The sequence below is a fragment of the Carcharhinus amblyrhynchos genome, chromosome 1 (assembly GCF_965287045.1).
Source record: "Carcharhinus amblyrhynchos chromosome 1, sCarAmb.v2.hapA, whole genome shotgun sequence".
Taxonomy (NCBI): Eukaryota; Metazoa; Chordata; class Chondrichthyes; order Carcharhiniformes; family Carcharhinidae; genus Carcharhinus; species Carcharhinus amblyrhynchos.
Genome location: NC_137324.1, coordinates 15,135,957 through 15,152,520, shown reverse-complemented (window position 1 = coordinate 15,152,520; position 16,564 = coordinate 15,135,957). Strand labels below are relative to the sequence as shown.

General features: G+C 43.7%; 1 protein-coding gene across 3 annotated transcripts in view; it reads right to left on the bottom strand.

The window, feature by feature from the left end:
- Positions 1–16,564, bottom strand: part of atrn (attractin) — a 329,788-nt gene that overhangs the window by 255,674 nt on the left and 57,550 nt on the right. For all 3 annotated transcript variants that reach the window (XM_080194537.1, XM_080194632.1, XM_080194724.1), the window contains exon 4: positions 4,221–4,349. In XM_080194537.1, the coding sequence (XP_080050663.1) occupies positions 4,221–4,349 (129 nt within the window). The remainder of the gene's footprint in view (positions 1–4,220; positions 4,350–16,564) is intronic.

Below are 16,564 nucleotides of genomic sequence, written 5' to 3'. Positions count from 1 at the left end.
ATGAAACGGGTGAACATGTTTAAACCTGGGACATGGCCCCAAGCAATTCTTGCAGCAATATCCTGGGACAAAGGTGATTGATTTCCAAACACCTATTCTAGGTATAACTTTTACCAGTAGAGAATTTTACCTCCGATCACCATTGGGTGGCATAGAGGTTAGCACTGCTGCTTCACAGCGCCAGGGACCTGGGTTCAATTGCGGTCTCAGGTGACTTTTGTGCGGAGTTTGCACATTTTCCCCATGTCTGCACGGGTTTCCTCCACGTGCTCCAGTTTCCCCCCACAGCGCAAAGATGCACAGGTTAGCTTGATTGGTCATGCTAAACTGAGTGTATGGTGTCGAAATTTGACGATGACACCAAGATTGGTGGAACGGCAAATTGTGTGGAGAGTCTGCAGAAGGATCTAGATAGGCTGGGCGAATGGGTCAGGAACTGGCAAATGGAATTTAATGTTGGCAAGTGCGAGGTGGTCCACTTTGGTAGGAAGAATGGTAGGAAGGACTATTACTTACGTGGCGAAAAACTGCAGCAGGCGACGGTGCAGAGGGACCTCGGGGTCCTTGTGCATGAGTCGCAAAAACCCAGTTTGCAGGTGCAGCAGGTGGTCAGGAAGGCGAATGGGATGCTGGCCTTCATAGCGAGGGGGATTGAATATAAAAGTAGGGAGGTCTTGCTGCAGCTGTATAGGGCATTGGTGAGGCCGCAGCTGGAGTGTGTGCAGTTTTGGTCGCTGCACTTACGCAAGGATATTTTGGCCTTGGAGGGAGTGCAGAGGAGGTTCACTAGGCTGATACCGGAGTTGAGGGGATTGAGCTATGAGGAGAGACTGAATAAACTAGGCTTGTACTCGTTAAGAGTTTAGAAGAATGAGGGGAGATCTCATTGAGACGTATAAGATGATGAATGGGATGGATAGGATAGAAGTGGAGAGGCTCTTCCCGCTCAGAAAGGACAGTAGGACTAGGGGGCACAGCCTCAAGATAAAGGGGGGGTGGTTTAGAACGGAGTTGAGGAGGAACTTCTTCACTCAAAGGGTGGTGAATCTCTGGAATTCTCTGCCCGTTGAAGTGGTGGAGGCTACCTCGCTAAATATTTTTAAGACGCGGGTTGATGGGTTTTTGATAAGCGAGGGGATTAAGGGTTATGGGGAGAGGGCGGGAATGTGGAACTGAGCCACGACAGATCAGCCATGATCTTATTGAATGGCGGGGCAGGCTCGAAGGGCTAGATGGCCTACTCCTGCTCCTATTTCTTATGTTCTTATGACCCTTAGTGTCAGGGTGGACTAGCAGGGTAAATATGTGGGGTTACAGGAATAGGGCCTGGGTGGGACTGTTGTCAGAGCAGGCTCAATGGGCCGAATGGACACCTTCTGCATTGTAGGGATTCTTTGATTCGATTACTTAAATATTGCGAAGGCACCTTGATGCTAGTCAATCAAATCTTGATGTCAAAGGCAATCACTCTCACTCACCTCTGGACCATTGTGTGTTATTACAATGAAGTAATACCTTATACTTACTCACTGTGCATGACACAAGGAACTATTCATTCAAAAAGGGTTGGATAAATATACTGAATGTTCATTTACTAAAACTAGGCACATGAGAACAGTTAAAAGAGTTCATTGGTACAAAGCTCGATGCATCAGAGCTGTGTACGTGTGCTCTGTTCAAAGCAAAAGTGAAACTAAGACTGGATCACAACATTTCCATTCTAGTGATGTCATGATGAGGTTGCAGTGTGATCAATATGCCACTTCTCTCACTTATCCTGAAATGGCTTACCAATATTTGGACCACCAGCAACGGTCTCTCCAAAGACATCAAATAAACTGAAAACAGCATTTACAATGTGCACTACATGCTTAGTGTATGATGCAATTATCTTTGAACGGGGTACTTGGTAAAGTAGCCGACCAAGAATGGCTGGCAACTTCATGTGGGATCAATGGTGCTTTGTGCTGACCAGCCATGTATTCATATGTCTAGTACTTGAATGTTACTGTTCAAACCCAGCCAATAAACTGTTATTTTGCACGTCTTCTCATCAAATCTATGCCCATGTGAGAAGAATGACTTGTTGGGGAATATAAGGTTATAAAGATTCCAGTATGATGACCTTACTTGCCTTGAAAAATGACTCGTCAGGAAGTGCTATGCTCATCCAGTAAGACAAACTAGGTTTCGTGTTTGTGGACAGGTCAAAATGAATTATGTCATCCTTTGATGATAGAAAATATGGAAAACTATCGTGTAGAACCTTTTGGCATTTCTATTTGCAGCTCCTGTTGTTTGCATTGCACAAAATGTACCAGATCAATCTGACAGTATCTTCAAATTTGATGTCAATGAAATCAACTCAGGTTTGAGATTTTTTTCTTCTATTTTCGTTGGGTTAGGCAATCTGCTAAGTGCATCTGATGTGCCTATCAAGTTACCTAAATAATGCCTAATGTCATGGTTGTAACCATATCCTTTATCCTTTTCTGCCAAATCATCTTCAGAGGCTTGTGGTTGGTCTCTACCCCAAATCTTTTGTTAAATAGATTAGTTTGAAAACACATGATTCCAAACATGAAAGCTAATGTTTCCTGCTTGATGTTGAAGCAGTTGGATTGCATTAGAGACAGGTTTTTAAACAAGTATAACCAATTTGCCTTTTTGTAGCACACATGCTCCCATACCTATCAATGAGGCATCTATTGCCAGGATAATTGTCTCCCTGGGACCAAAAAACTGCAATGTCAGACGCCATTGCCTTGACAGACATCTGGTGCGTGACGAAGGGAGAACCTGTTCTGAAAGCTTGCAGCATTTGCTACAAATAAACTTGTTGGACTTTAAGCTGGTGTTGTGGGATTTCTTTCTGTTTTACCCCAAGTCCAACGCCGGCATCGCCACATCATGATTTGTAGCTGCATCAGCCTTTGTTCCATTCAATGACCTATAATGCCACATGCCTTAACGAGTTAATGAAAAGCTGGGCAGTCCCTTGGTGCATGCAGATGATTGCACCTTCCACACATCTTGCTCAGTTTGGGGCTTCAAGGCAGTGTCAACAATTGGGGTTGTACTTGGGACCTGTAAGCCTAATCAATCTGCAAGGATCACTTTGTACTTGTGTCCATCCTTGAGTAGCTTTTTGAAGCTATATGCTTTGGGCTTGTCTTTGCAGGTCTTTCTGGAATGCCTCCAAGGATGTGGACGCAATCACCAACTCAACATTTCTATCAGCTATCTCAACATTTAAGAAAAATCATAGTACCGACCCTTTTCATTGCATCTGCTGGCTGTGGTCTGTAAGCTGTTATCAAAATGAAATGAACTTTAGTTGATGAATATGGAAGTTTAACCTGACTGTAAACTGGCCTTCTAAGAACATAAGAACATAAGAAATAGGAGCAGGAGTAGGCCATCTAGCCCTTCGAGCCTGCCCCGCCATTCAATAAGATCATGGCTGATCTGTTGTGGCTCAGTTCCACTTTCCCGCCCTCTCCCCATAACCCTTAATCCCCTCTCTTATCAAGAACCCATCAACCCGCTTCTTAAAAATATTTAGCGAGGCAGCCTCCACCACTTCAACGGGCAGAGAATTCCAGAGACTCACCACCCTTTGAGTGAAGAAGTTCCTCCTCAACTCCGTTCTAAACCGCCTCCCCTTTATCTTGAGGCTGTGCCCCCTAGTCCTACTGTCTTTTTTGAGCGGGAAGAATCTCTCCACCTCTATCCTATCCATCCCATTCATCATCTTATACGTCTCAATGAGATCTCCCCTCATTCTTCTAAACTCTAACGAGTACAAGCCTAGTTTATTCAGCCTCTCCTCATAGCTCAATCCCCTCAACAGTCCTCATCTTTTGCAGACCCCTTAATTATTCTTCTGTTAATCCATAGTGTCCAGCCTCTGTGGACCTTCATTCTCTACAGTTGTGTGATTTTTCTTATGGCTTGCTTGTCTGGTTCAGACACACCTGAATTAAGAAATCATAGCACCGTACGCACTTTAAACTTCTGAATTCAAACAGGTCAGCTGTAACCCAATTCAAACTGGGAGCTTCCTTCCGGGGACTTAGGATGAGTGACGCTTTTGCATATTTTTCCTAAGGTCCACCCACAAATACTTGATTGGATTTGATCGATTTTAACAATTCGATTTTGTGAATTTGAATTAACCGCAACTCTTAAGATCCATTTCGATATTGCTTGATACTTACTTATATGTTATGTTAAATCCAGTCAGATTGTAGGCAGCATCGCTAAAAAAATGCAGCAAAGCATATCCAGATCTTGAAACAACTTCAGGTACAGTCTCATTCCCATTCTTCTCTGGTACAATTAAACCACTGAGGGAGGGAAAAAAAGAACAAAAACAAAATCAGTTGGTGTCTTGGAAACAAGAAAGCACTCAAGCCTGCTGTGAGAATCAGTCAATGAAGTACACATTTTGTAAAATTTATACAAGCAGCATTTTAATGTCTGGGTAAATCTGTCTCTCTAAATCCTGCCAGTCAAAAACCAAATGGACGGGACATTTCACTAATCATCCCTCTAGCAAAAAGCATCAACTCACTTCTCTGTATTAAATTCCATTTGCCACTCTCTGTCCATTTAGTTAGCACAAGTCCTGTTCCCATCAATTAGTATTTTCCTCAGTTTGACATTCTCCCAGTTGGCTACCATCAGCTTGAACTGCATTTTCTCATTCGTTCCCTGTATCCCTTAATTCTCAGACTGAAAATCTGTCTAAATCAGGTTTAAATGTATTCAACAATGCAGCATCCACCAACATCTGGGGTAGAGAATTCCAAAGGTTCACGCTTCTTTCAGTGAGGTAATTTCACCTCATCTCACCCTTATCCGGAGACTGTGCCATGATTTAGATTCTCAAAACAATAGAAACAATCACTCAGCCTATCAATGATGTGGAGTTGTCAGCACTGACCTGATGAAGGAGCAGCGCTCCAAAAGCTCATGCTACCAAATAAACCTGCTGGACTTTAACCTGGTGTTGTGAGACTACTTACTCAGCCGATCAAGACTCCTCAGAATTTAATAAATTTCAACGTGATCATCTCTCATTCTTATAAATGCCAGAAAATGAGCCCAATTTAAGCAGCCTCTTATCATAGGACAAGCCCTTCATCCATAAACTTTCCACCATGTCCCTAGGATATGCAAGAGATTTTAAACAGCAAATTTAAAGCTTACCTTCTTGCTTATTTGAAAAGTGGACTTTACTGAACAAAAAGATGGCTGCTACAGTTTCTATGTTGACTACAGTTAACGTGAATTTACAATAGCAGTTACATGACAAAAGCCCAACCCTCATACTAGCAGCCTTGATGGGCCAAATGGCCTAATTCTGCACCTTTTCCTTATGGACTGATAGTGAGGAGTCAATCAATGAAACTAGGGACCAGCAGATGACATCTCCTGAGCCTGGTCCTAAAACAAAGGAAAGCCATTGAAACTTGTTATACCTGCAGAAACGTAAAAAGCCTCCTTTTATCTAGTTAGATGACAACAAACGTAGACCAAAGGCACTCAGAAACTGTTTGCTCATCTACAACTGACTCATTAATGGATACCATCATGTGGTTCACACTACTGATTTTTGTAAAATTTAATTACATTTCCAGACTCGACACAATTTGCTGCTTAACCTCCAGCCTGCAAACATCAAAGCAGGATTCCAGGCTGCCCAACTTGAACGCTGTTTCACTGGAAGATTCCTGATATCCCCTGCTGAGCAGACCAAGTCTCTGTATACCAACCTCAAATCACTGCATCACCATCACCTTGAAAGGAAATCTGCAGAATCATACTTCAGCTAGCTTAACTACAGCTCCTTCATGAAGGAACTCTTCTTACTGGACCCCAACTCCCTGGACTCTGGCAATTACATGATACTTTTTCTTCAAATTGTGCACTTTTTCATTAAATTAGTCATAGTAGTGAAAATTCTTCTTTCCATCTGCTATTGTGTCCACGCATGAAGTTGTAGCCATTCCTCGGTCTGAACGCTGGTATCAACTACACTTAGGATTTAATCCTAAAGACAATTTGTTGCTAATCACTTTAAAAAAAAATTACCTCCAAAATAGGTTTGGGAAACACACCACAGCTTATTTCAAAGATGTTAATTTTTGAAAATTTCACGATTTAGAAAAGGTTCCATCAGAAATCATAGAACCCTACAGTGCAGAAAGAGGCCTTTCGGCCCGTCAAGTCTGCACCGAATACAATCCCACCCAGGCCCAACCCCTATATCCCTACATATTATACCCACTAATCCCGCTAACCTACGCATCCCTGGATACTAAGGGGTAATTTTAGCATGACCAATCAACCTAACCCACACATCTTTGGACTCTGGACACTTTTATATAAAAAAAATTAGATTGGAAAACAATGAATCTAACTCCTTTATTCAAAAAGGAAGACAGAAAGCAGGAAACTACACGTCAGTGAGCTCAACATCCGCTATAAGGAAAATGTTAGATGCCATTATTGAAAGGTAAAGTTGCCATTCTCCCAGATGGCCATAGGCTGCTCTCCCTTTTGGGGGCGGAGAACTGATTTTACACTTTTTTTCCCTTAAAGGTGATCTTGCCCTGAGTATCATCACACCTCAGGTGAGGGGAAGTTGAGAAGGCAAGGCCTTCATGAATAACCTCCAGCCAGTATTCAAATTGAACCCACGGTGTGGGCATCGCTCTGCATCATGAACCAGCTGTCCATCCAACTAAACAAATCAACCCTCCCATAGCTTACTACATATGGTATTCCCACACAGTCTCCCACGTAAGTACTGGAGTCTGCTTAGCCTCCAAGATCAGAAAAGATCAGGTGTTTTCAGACTAGTACGGCCAAGCCCACTGCATTTGGTATTTCCAGGCTGTCTCCCATCCAAATATTAGCCAGGTCTGACTCTGCTTAGCTTCTGAGATCAGACTTTCAGATGAGTGTAGCCATAGGCTAAAGGCCTTCTGTGAGTGTGGAATTGCAAATATGCTCACAAGTGTTCACTTAGCACAGCACTACTCCGATCAAATATCGAGGCACAGGAGATCAAACCCGCAATTTTTAGTTTACAAGACCAACAACTTCCCACTTTCCCAATACAATTGTAATGAAATCTCTTTATTCTCAAGTCACCTTGTAATAAAGGCCAAATGTCACTTGCCTTCGCAACTGCTTGCTACACCTGCACACTAAATTTGATTTCTTTCTACAAGCACATCCACGTGTCTGCAAATCAACACCTACAGGTTTCACAGCTTTAAAAATATATTCTGCTTTTCTATTCTTATCACCAAAGTGAATTATACTCCATCTGCCATCATGTTAATAATGAGGAGCACAGATCAGCTAGCTAGTCTATATCTTTTTCCAGAGGTAGGGGAGTCTAAAACTAGAGGGCATAGGTTTAAGGTGAAAGGGGAGAGATACAAAAGTGTCCAAAGGGGCAATTTTTTTCACACAGAGGATGGTGAGTGTCTGGAACAAGTTGCCAGACGTAGTGGTAGAGGCAGGTACAATTTTGTCTTTTAAAAAACATTTAGATAGTTACATGGTACAACAGGTACCCATGTAAATACAGGCAACTGGGGTTAGCTTCGGGGTTTTTTAAAAAAAGGGCGGCACGGACAAGTTGGTCCAAAGGGCCTGTTTCCATGCTGTAAACCTTTTTGACTCTATGCTGCCCACTCAACTGACTTGTCTGTATCTCTTTGTAGCCTGTGCCCTCCTACAGCTTACCACCAAGCTAGATGGGAAGATATTTACAAACTTTGATACATTACTCCCAGTCTTTTCAACTAAGTCACTGTTAAGAATTGTACAAAACTGATGCCTCAGCACTGACCCCAGCAGCACTCCACTATTCACTAGCTGGCAACTTGCAAAAGCCCTGTTTATGCCCACTCTTCTTACTATCCATTAACCAAAATCCTTTATAAAGAACAAAGAACAAAATCAGCCCGGGAAACAGGCCCTTCGGCCCAACGAGCCCGCACCGCCATCTCAACACCACCAGTCCACCTCTCTACCCACGACCCCTGTCTAATGTTTTATGGCCATCCAGCTTGAGGGAAACTGATTTAGGGACAATTTATTCCTGCCAATCAGCCTAACAGCACATCTTTGGGGTGTGGGAGGAAACCGGAGCACCCGGAGAAAACCCACACAAGCACGGGGAGAATGCGCAAATTCCCACAGACACCGGCCCAAATCCATGTGTCTGCACAGCAATCAGCGATAGTCACTGAGCTGTCATCTTGCCCAGTATCTGGTCCAGTTTAGGCACACACTAACGACATGAAGCACTAGGCCAATCGCGAACAACCAAGAGCAGCCCCAGTACGACCCATCGTGTGTATGCCCCTCGTTGGACACGAGGTGGACCGACTTAAAACCTGTGAATGAAAAGAGAAAAAACATTATCATACTATACCCATTTACATTACCAGGGACGGCCCAATGCTAATGACCCTTATTTAAAAGGATCTCCTATATCCACCCATCTCCAACTCAAATGTGCCTAAGTTACTCTTAAAGGACTCTAGCGTGTTTGCCTCCACCACCTTACTTGGCAGAGCATTCCATACCCCCACTACCCTCTGTGTGAAAAACCTCCCTCTAATACCTGTGTTGTACCTCTTCCCCTTCACCTTAAGTCCATGGCCCCTTGTCCTACGTGTCTCTATCATAGGAAATAGCTTACCTCTGTTTACTCTATCTATACCCTTCATAATCTTATATACCTCTATTAGATCCCCCCTCAGTCGGCGTCTTTCAAGGGAAAAGAGCCCCAATTTCTTCAATCTTTCCTCATACCCCAGTCCTTCCATACCAGGCAACATCCTGGTAAACCTCCTCTGCACCCTCTCTAGAGTCTCCACGTCCTTCCGGTAGTAAGGCGACCAGAACTGGACGCAGTACTCTAAATGTGGCCTAACCAACGTTCTGTACAACTGCAACATTAGACTCCAGCTCTTATATTCTATACCCCTTCCTATAAAGGCTAACATACCATAGGCTTTCTTCACCACACTCTCCACTTGCACTGCCACCTTCAAAGACTTAGAACATAGAACATTACAGCGCAGAACAGGTCCTTCGGCCCACGATGTTGCACCGACCAGTTAAAAAAAAACAATGACCCTCTAACCTAAACCAATCCCTTCTCGTCCATAAACCTATCCACGGATCTCTTAAACGCCCCCAAACTAGGCGCATTTACAACCGCAGCAGGCAGGGCATTCCAATCCCTCACCACCCTCTGGGTAAAGAACCTACCCCTGACATCCGTCCTATAACTACCCCCCCTTAATTTAAAGCCATGCCCCCTCGTGCTAGCTTTCTCCATCCGAGGAAAAAGGCTATCACTGTCCACCCTATCTAAACCTCTAATCATCTTATATGTTTCAATAAGATCCCCTCTTAGCCGCCTTCTTTCCAGCGAAAACAACCCCAAATCCCTCAGTCTCTCCTCATAGGACCTCCCCTCCATACCAGGCAACATCCTGGTAAACCTCCTCTGCACCCTCTCCAAAGCCTCCACATCCTTCCTGTAATGTGGGGACCAGAACTGCACACAGTACTCCAAGTGCGGCCGCACCAGAATTGTGTACAGTTGCAACATAACGCTGCGACTCCTAAATTCAATCCCCCTACCAATAAACACCAAGACACCGTATGCCTTCTCAACAACCTTATCTACTTGATTCCCAACTTTCAGGGATCTATGTACACACACGCTCATCCACACTATTCAAAGTCCTCCCGTTAGCCCTATACTCGACACATCTGTTATTCCTACCAAAGTGAATCACCTCACACTTCTCTGCATTAAACTCCATCCGCCACCTCTCAGCCCAACTCTGCAACCTAAGTCTTCCTGCAAACTATGACACCCTTCCTCACTATCTACCACACCTCCGACTTTGGTGTCATCAGCAAATTTACTAATCCACCCAACTATACCCTCATCCAGATCATTAATAAAAATTACAAACCAGCAGTGGCCCCAAAACAGATCCCTGAGGCACACCACTTGTAACCAAACTCCATGACGAATATTTACCATCAACCACCACCCTCTGTCTCCTATCTGCTAGCTATCTCCTATCTTGTGCATTTGCACCCCCAGGTCTCGCTGTGATTCTATACTCCTTACGGGCTTACCCTTTATCATATAACTTCCCCCTACATTATTCCAGCCAAAATGCATCACCTCACATTTATCCGGATTAAACTCCATTTGCCACGTATCTGCCCAATCAACCAGCCTATCAACATCCTGCTGTATTGCCAGACACTGCTCCTCACTGCCCGCCAATCCAGCCATCTTGGTGTCATCAGCAAATTTGCTGATCACACCGCCTACTCCCTCTTCCAAATCATTTATATATACTACAAAGAGAAGAGGTCCGAGTACCGAGCCCTGCGGCACACCACTAGTGACAGACCTCCAGCTAGAAAAAGACCCCTCCACTACTACTCTCTGACTCCTCTTTGCAAGCCAGGTCTCTACCCATCTAGATACCTGACCACATATCCCATGAGCTTTAATCTTCTGTACCAACCTACCATGAGGGACTTTGTCAAACGCCTTACTGCAATCCATACAGACGACATCAACGGCTCGTCCTTCGTCGACCGTTTCTGTTACCTCCTCAAAGAATTCTACCAGATTCGTAAGGCAAGACTTCCCCTTGACAAAGCCATGCTGCGTATCCTTAATCAGATCGCAACGCTCCAAGTGCGCATACAGCCTATCCCTAAGAATCCTCTCCATCAACTTACCCACCACTGACGTTAAGCTCACCGGCCTATAGTTACCCGGGCTATCCCTCCTATCCTTTTAAACAACGGTACCACGTTTGCTATCCTCCAGTCCTCTGGGACCTCACCTGTGTCCAAAGAAGAGACAAAGATTCACGTCAGAGGCCCAGCAATCTCATCCCTCGCCTCTCTAAGCAGCCTACAATAAATGCAATCAGGCCCCGGAGATTTATCGGTTTTAATGCCCTCTAAAAGCCCTAACACCTCTTCCCTCGTAATTGATAGATCTTTCAATTGGTCTACCGCTCTCTCAATGACCGTACTAGACATCAAGCCCCTCTCCTTCGTGAATACCGACGCAAAGTATTCATTCAGGATCTCCCCCATTCTCTCTGCCTCTAAGCACAATTCCATTCTAAAATACTACCCTCAACTCCATGTGCCCTTAGATTGCCTATCAACCTTTTGCATGGCATCTTATCAAATACCTTTGGAAATCCAGGTGTATGACATATAGGCCAAATGCGGGCAATTGGGACTAACTCAATGGTTTTAAAAAAAAGGACGACATGGACAAGTTGGGCCAATGGGCTTCTTTTCATGCTGTAAACCTCTCTGACTCTATGACATCCACTGGTTCCCCTTTACCTACCCTAGTACCTAATTACATCCTCAAAATGCTTAATTGTCAAATAAGACTTCCCTTTCATAAAAACATGACTTGTTCTAATCATACAATGCCTTTCGAAGTGCAAAGTTGAGATTTCCTCAAGAATAGATCCCTGAATTTTCCCAACGACTGACATTGAGCTAATAAGCTGTTTACTCTCTCCACCCAAGCCTTCCTGTGAGACGTGCTGCAACATTTACCAACTTCCAATCTAAACTTATCAAAAGCAGTTATCCAAGTACCTGCAGGAACACCACTGTCCACCATCCCGTCGTCTGAATATCAACCACTTATCACAACTCATGCTTTTCCATCTGGGTTAGGTGCATTAGCCATGCTAAATTCTCCCTCCTTGTACCTGAACAGGTGCCGGAGTGTAGCGTCTAGGGGATTTTCACTGTAACTTCATTGCAGTGTTAATGTAAGCCTATTTGTGACTAATAAATAAACTTTATTTATAACCCAATTTTGGCAGATTCGTCGAGTTTATTGTGGACAGTCTGTATTTCATTCAATTGAAGTCAACCTTATCTAAATTTAGAATTTTAATGGCTGTCTCACATTTCTCCCTTTCAAACACTAGATGGAATTAAATCATACTTTAAGCTAAATCATTAAGCTAAAAGCTAAATCATTACTCCATCAGGCTCATAATTCAATCTAATACCCTATTTATTGGTTCTAGGATATATTGTTTCAGGAAACTATCACAAAGTTCACATGTTGGTACAGCAAGCAATTAGGGAAGCAAATGGTCTGTTAGCACTTACTGCATAAAGGTGTTGGAATATAAGTATTGCTAAAATTATATTTGACTGTGTTGTGAAATCCAGATTTACCTTATCATTAGTGAGCTAAGAACTGCAATTCCTAATATGCCATGTCAAGTTCCCTGCATGCTGTGAGTGTAAAAGTGCAGCACAACATTTTGGAATACACAGTGTCCCCACATGAAGAGGGAAAAAACAGAGTCAAAACAGTGACCCAGGACTGGAGCACCAGAACCAGAGAAGAGTTCCAGGCAGGGGACAGGGGGAGGTCCCAGGAAGGAAGGGGAGCAGGAGAAAGATATACTTTGCCGCATTTGGCCCATATCCCTTTATACCCATTGTACCCATGTAACTATCTAAATGCTTTTTAAAAGACAAAATTGTACTCACCTCTACTACTAACTCTGGCAGCCTGTTCCAGACAGTCACCACTCTGTGTGAAAAAATTGCCCCTCTGGACACTTTTGTAACTCTCCCCTCTCACCTTAAACCAATGCCCTCTAGTTTTAGACTTCCCTACCTTTGGGAAAAGATATTGACTGTCTACTTTGTCAATGCCCCTCATTATTTTATAGACCTCGATAAGATCACCCCTCAGCCTCCTACACTCCAGAGAAAGAAGTCCCAATCTATCCAGCCTTTTATAAGGCAATCCATTAAGTCCCTGTAGCATCCTCATAAATCTTTTCTGCACATTCTAGTTTAATAATATCCTTTCTACAATATGGTGGCTAGAATTGCACACAGTATTCCAAGTGTGGCCTTACCAATGTCTTGTACAACTTCAACAAGACATCCCAACTCCTGAATTCAATGTTCTGACCAATGAAACCAAGCATGCCGAATGCCTTCTTCACCACTCTGTCCACCTGTGACTCCACTTTCATGTACCCCTACATCTCTTTGTTCTCTATCTCTCCCCAACGCTCTACCATTAACTGAGTAAGCCCTGCCCTGATTCAATCGACCAAAATGCATCACCTTGCATTTGTCTAAATTAAACTCCATCTGTCAGCCCACTAGCCTAATTGATCAAGATCCCGTTGCAATGGAGATAACTTTCCTCACTGTCCACTATGCCACCAATCTTGGTGTCATCTGCAAACCTACTAAGCATGTCCCCTATATTCTCATCCAAATCATTAATATAAATGACAAATAACAGTGGGCCCAGCACCGATCTCTGAGGCACACCGCTGGTCACAGGCCTCAAGTTTGAAAAACAACCCTCTACAACCACCCGCTGGCTTCTGTTAAGAAGCCACTTTTGTATCCATTTAGAGACTTCACTCTGGATACTCTAAGATTTAACCTTATGCAACAACCTACACACGGGTACCTTGACAAAGACCTTGCTAAAGTCCCTGTAGACAATATCAACTGCACTGCCCTCATCTACCTTCTTGGTTACCTCCTTCAAAAAACTCAACTCAATTTGTGAGACATGATTTTCCACTCACAAAGTCATGCTGACTGTACCTAATCAGTCCTTGCATCTCTAAATGCCTGCAGATCCTGTCTCTCAAAATACCTTCCAACAATTTACCCACCATAGATGTGAGGCTTTCTGGCCTATAGTTTCCAGGCTTTTCCCTGCAGCCCTTTTTAAACAAAGGCACAACATTTGCCACTCTCCAATCCTCACCAATGACTATTGATGATTCAAATATCTCGGCTAGGGGATCCGCAATTTCCTCCCTAGCCTCCCACAACGTCCTGGAATACACTTCATCAGGTCCCAGGGATTTACGTACCTTGATGCACTTTAAGACGTCCAGCACCACCTCCTCTGTAATATGCACACTCCTCAAGACATCACTATTTATTTCCCCAAGTTCCCTAACATCTATGCTTTTCTCAGTATTTTCTCAGTATAAGTCATAAGCCATTTACAATGCCCTAACTGAACGAATTTTGGATGCTCAGGATATATTAAATCAAAGATCCATTCATTTTTTGAGTGCCCAAAAATCAAAGAACATGACAGGAAAGCCAAGTTTTTATAAATTATCGTGAACTTACAGAATAGCAGAGCAGGCCCAAGAGTAATGCACAGTAATTCATCCAAATGCAGTAAGACTTGGAAATAGCCAGGCTTGGGCTGATAAGTGGCAAGTAACATTCGCATAACAAAGGTACCAGGCAATGACCATTTACAACAAGACAGAATCTAGCCATCACCCCTTGAGATTCAATGGTATTACCATTGCTGAATTCCTCCCACTATCCATATCCTGGGGATTACCATTGACCAGAAACTCAACTGAATTAGCCATACAAATAATATTGTTACAAGAAAAGGTGAAAGGCTAGAAATGCTGTGTCAAGTAACTCACCTTCTGACTCCCCAAAGTCTGCCGGCCATCTACACAGCACAAGTTAGGAGTGTGATGGAATACTCTCCTCTTGCTTGGATGACTGCAGCTCTAACAACACTCAGGAAGCTCAGCACATCCAAGCCTGTTTGATTGGCACCCCTTTCTCAAACATCCATTCCCTCCACCAATGACGCACTGTGGCAGTGTGCATTGTTTGCAAGATGCACAGCAGCTCACCAAGGAGCCTGAGACAGCACCTCCAAATCCATAACCACTTCCAACTAGAATTATAAGGGCAGCAGATACCCGAAAACACTACTACCTGGAAGTGCCCCTCCAAGTCATTCACTATCTTGATTTGGAAATATGTCGTTATTCCTTCACTGTCACTTGGTCAAAATCCAGGAACTCCCTTCTTAACATGACTGTGGGTGTATCAACACCACATGGACTGCAGCAGTTCAAGAAGGCTGCTCACTACCCGCCTTCTCAAGCGAAATTAGGGATAGACAACGAATGTTGGCTGAGTCACTGACATCCACATTTCGTAAAATGAAAAATAAATTCTTTGTCTTACTGAATCATACTTACAAACTAAATGTGTAGTTGAGATTTAGAACAGAATCCCAACAGTGGCCATTCAGCCAATTAAATCTGTACCGACTACAATCCTACCCAGGCCCTATTCCCACATTTATCCTGCTAATCCCTGTGACACTAGGATCAATTTAGCATGGCCAATCAACCTAACTCGCTCATCTTTGGAACGTGGGAGGAAATCAGAGCACTAGAAGGAAACCCACACAGACACTGGGAGAAAGTGCAAACTCCACACAGGCAGTGACCTGATGCCAGAATTGAACCTTGATCCCTGGTGCTGTGAGGCAGCAGTGCCACCCACAAGAAGCTATTCAACCCCAGGGAGCATCTATTATTTTTGTTTCTCCTTTGTGCCATTTCAGGTTCCTCTACTTCATCTCAGCTGAGATCACCATCTCAGGCATTGGAACCTCCCAATCTGTACGACTCATGGGCATACTATGCATCTCACTCCTCTATAATGCAACATCTTGGGAAGTTTCTTTGCAATGGATCTCTGAATCCATGTAACTTTGGTTGCTTTGGGCAGCTGACAATACAAAAGGTAGATCACAAGCAGCGTTCTTTAAGCTGTAACTGCTGCAGGCTTGGTTTTTTTAATGTCAGATAAACAAAGTCACTGGTAACGCTTTTAACTAAACAAGCCGTAAAATGGTTCAAAACCTGTAAAGAAACGTGTTTAAAAGCTTTGTTTTTCTGTCAGTTTAGATCTCTGCAGAAGTTTTGCCCTGGAGACATGAAGTAGTATTTAATACAAGCAATGGGGTCTCACTCCACAGGTTGCAGAGAAACCATGAGCCCCATATCACTTACTTCCTTTCGGGAAGGTCTACCGAAGTGGGTGCCAAATATCCCACTTCCTACCCACCCCAGAAAGCATGCCAGCCACAGGCAGACAGTTTTGCAAAGCTCAGCAGGAACGGTGACTACTGTCGGGAGATTCACTCACCTGAGGCCCACAGGTGGGGAGGCTGCAAAGGCAGGAGGTGGCTCTCAGCCAACCCCACCATCTCCTCCCCCACTACTAACCGATTCTACTCTCTCAATCAGGCACTGAATGCCTTTAGATGAAATATTGGGGAAAGCCCAGAAAAACCCTCCAAGGGGTTTATTTTGCAGACTTCCCAAATGGTAAACCCCCCCACCCTCCACTGGGTGAATACCAGAGGCAGTGGGATGAAACCTTCACCAGGTCCATCCATCCAACCACGCACCCAGCTTCCAAACTTGCCTTGGGGGAGGACATTAAATTATACCCATGAAGCCCAAAATATCTTTCTAAAATGCTAATATGCTTTTGTCTCCAACATTTTGAAGGCTATAGAAGAGAACATAAGCTGACAGAGGTTGATTGCCAATGTCTCCTTTTGAAACTAGCAGTATCTAAACAATTGTTAGATATAAGGAACCTA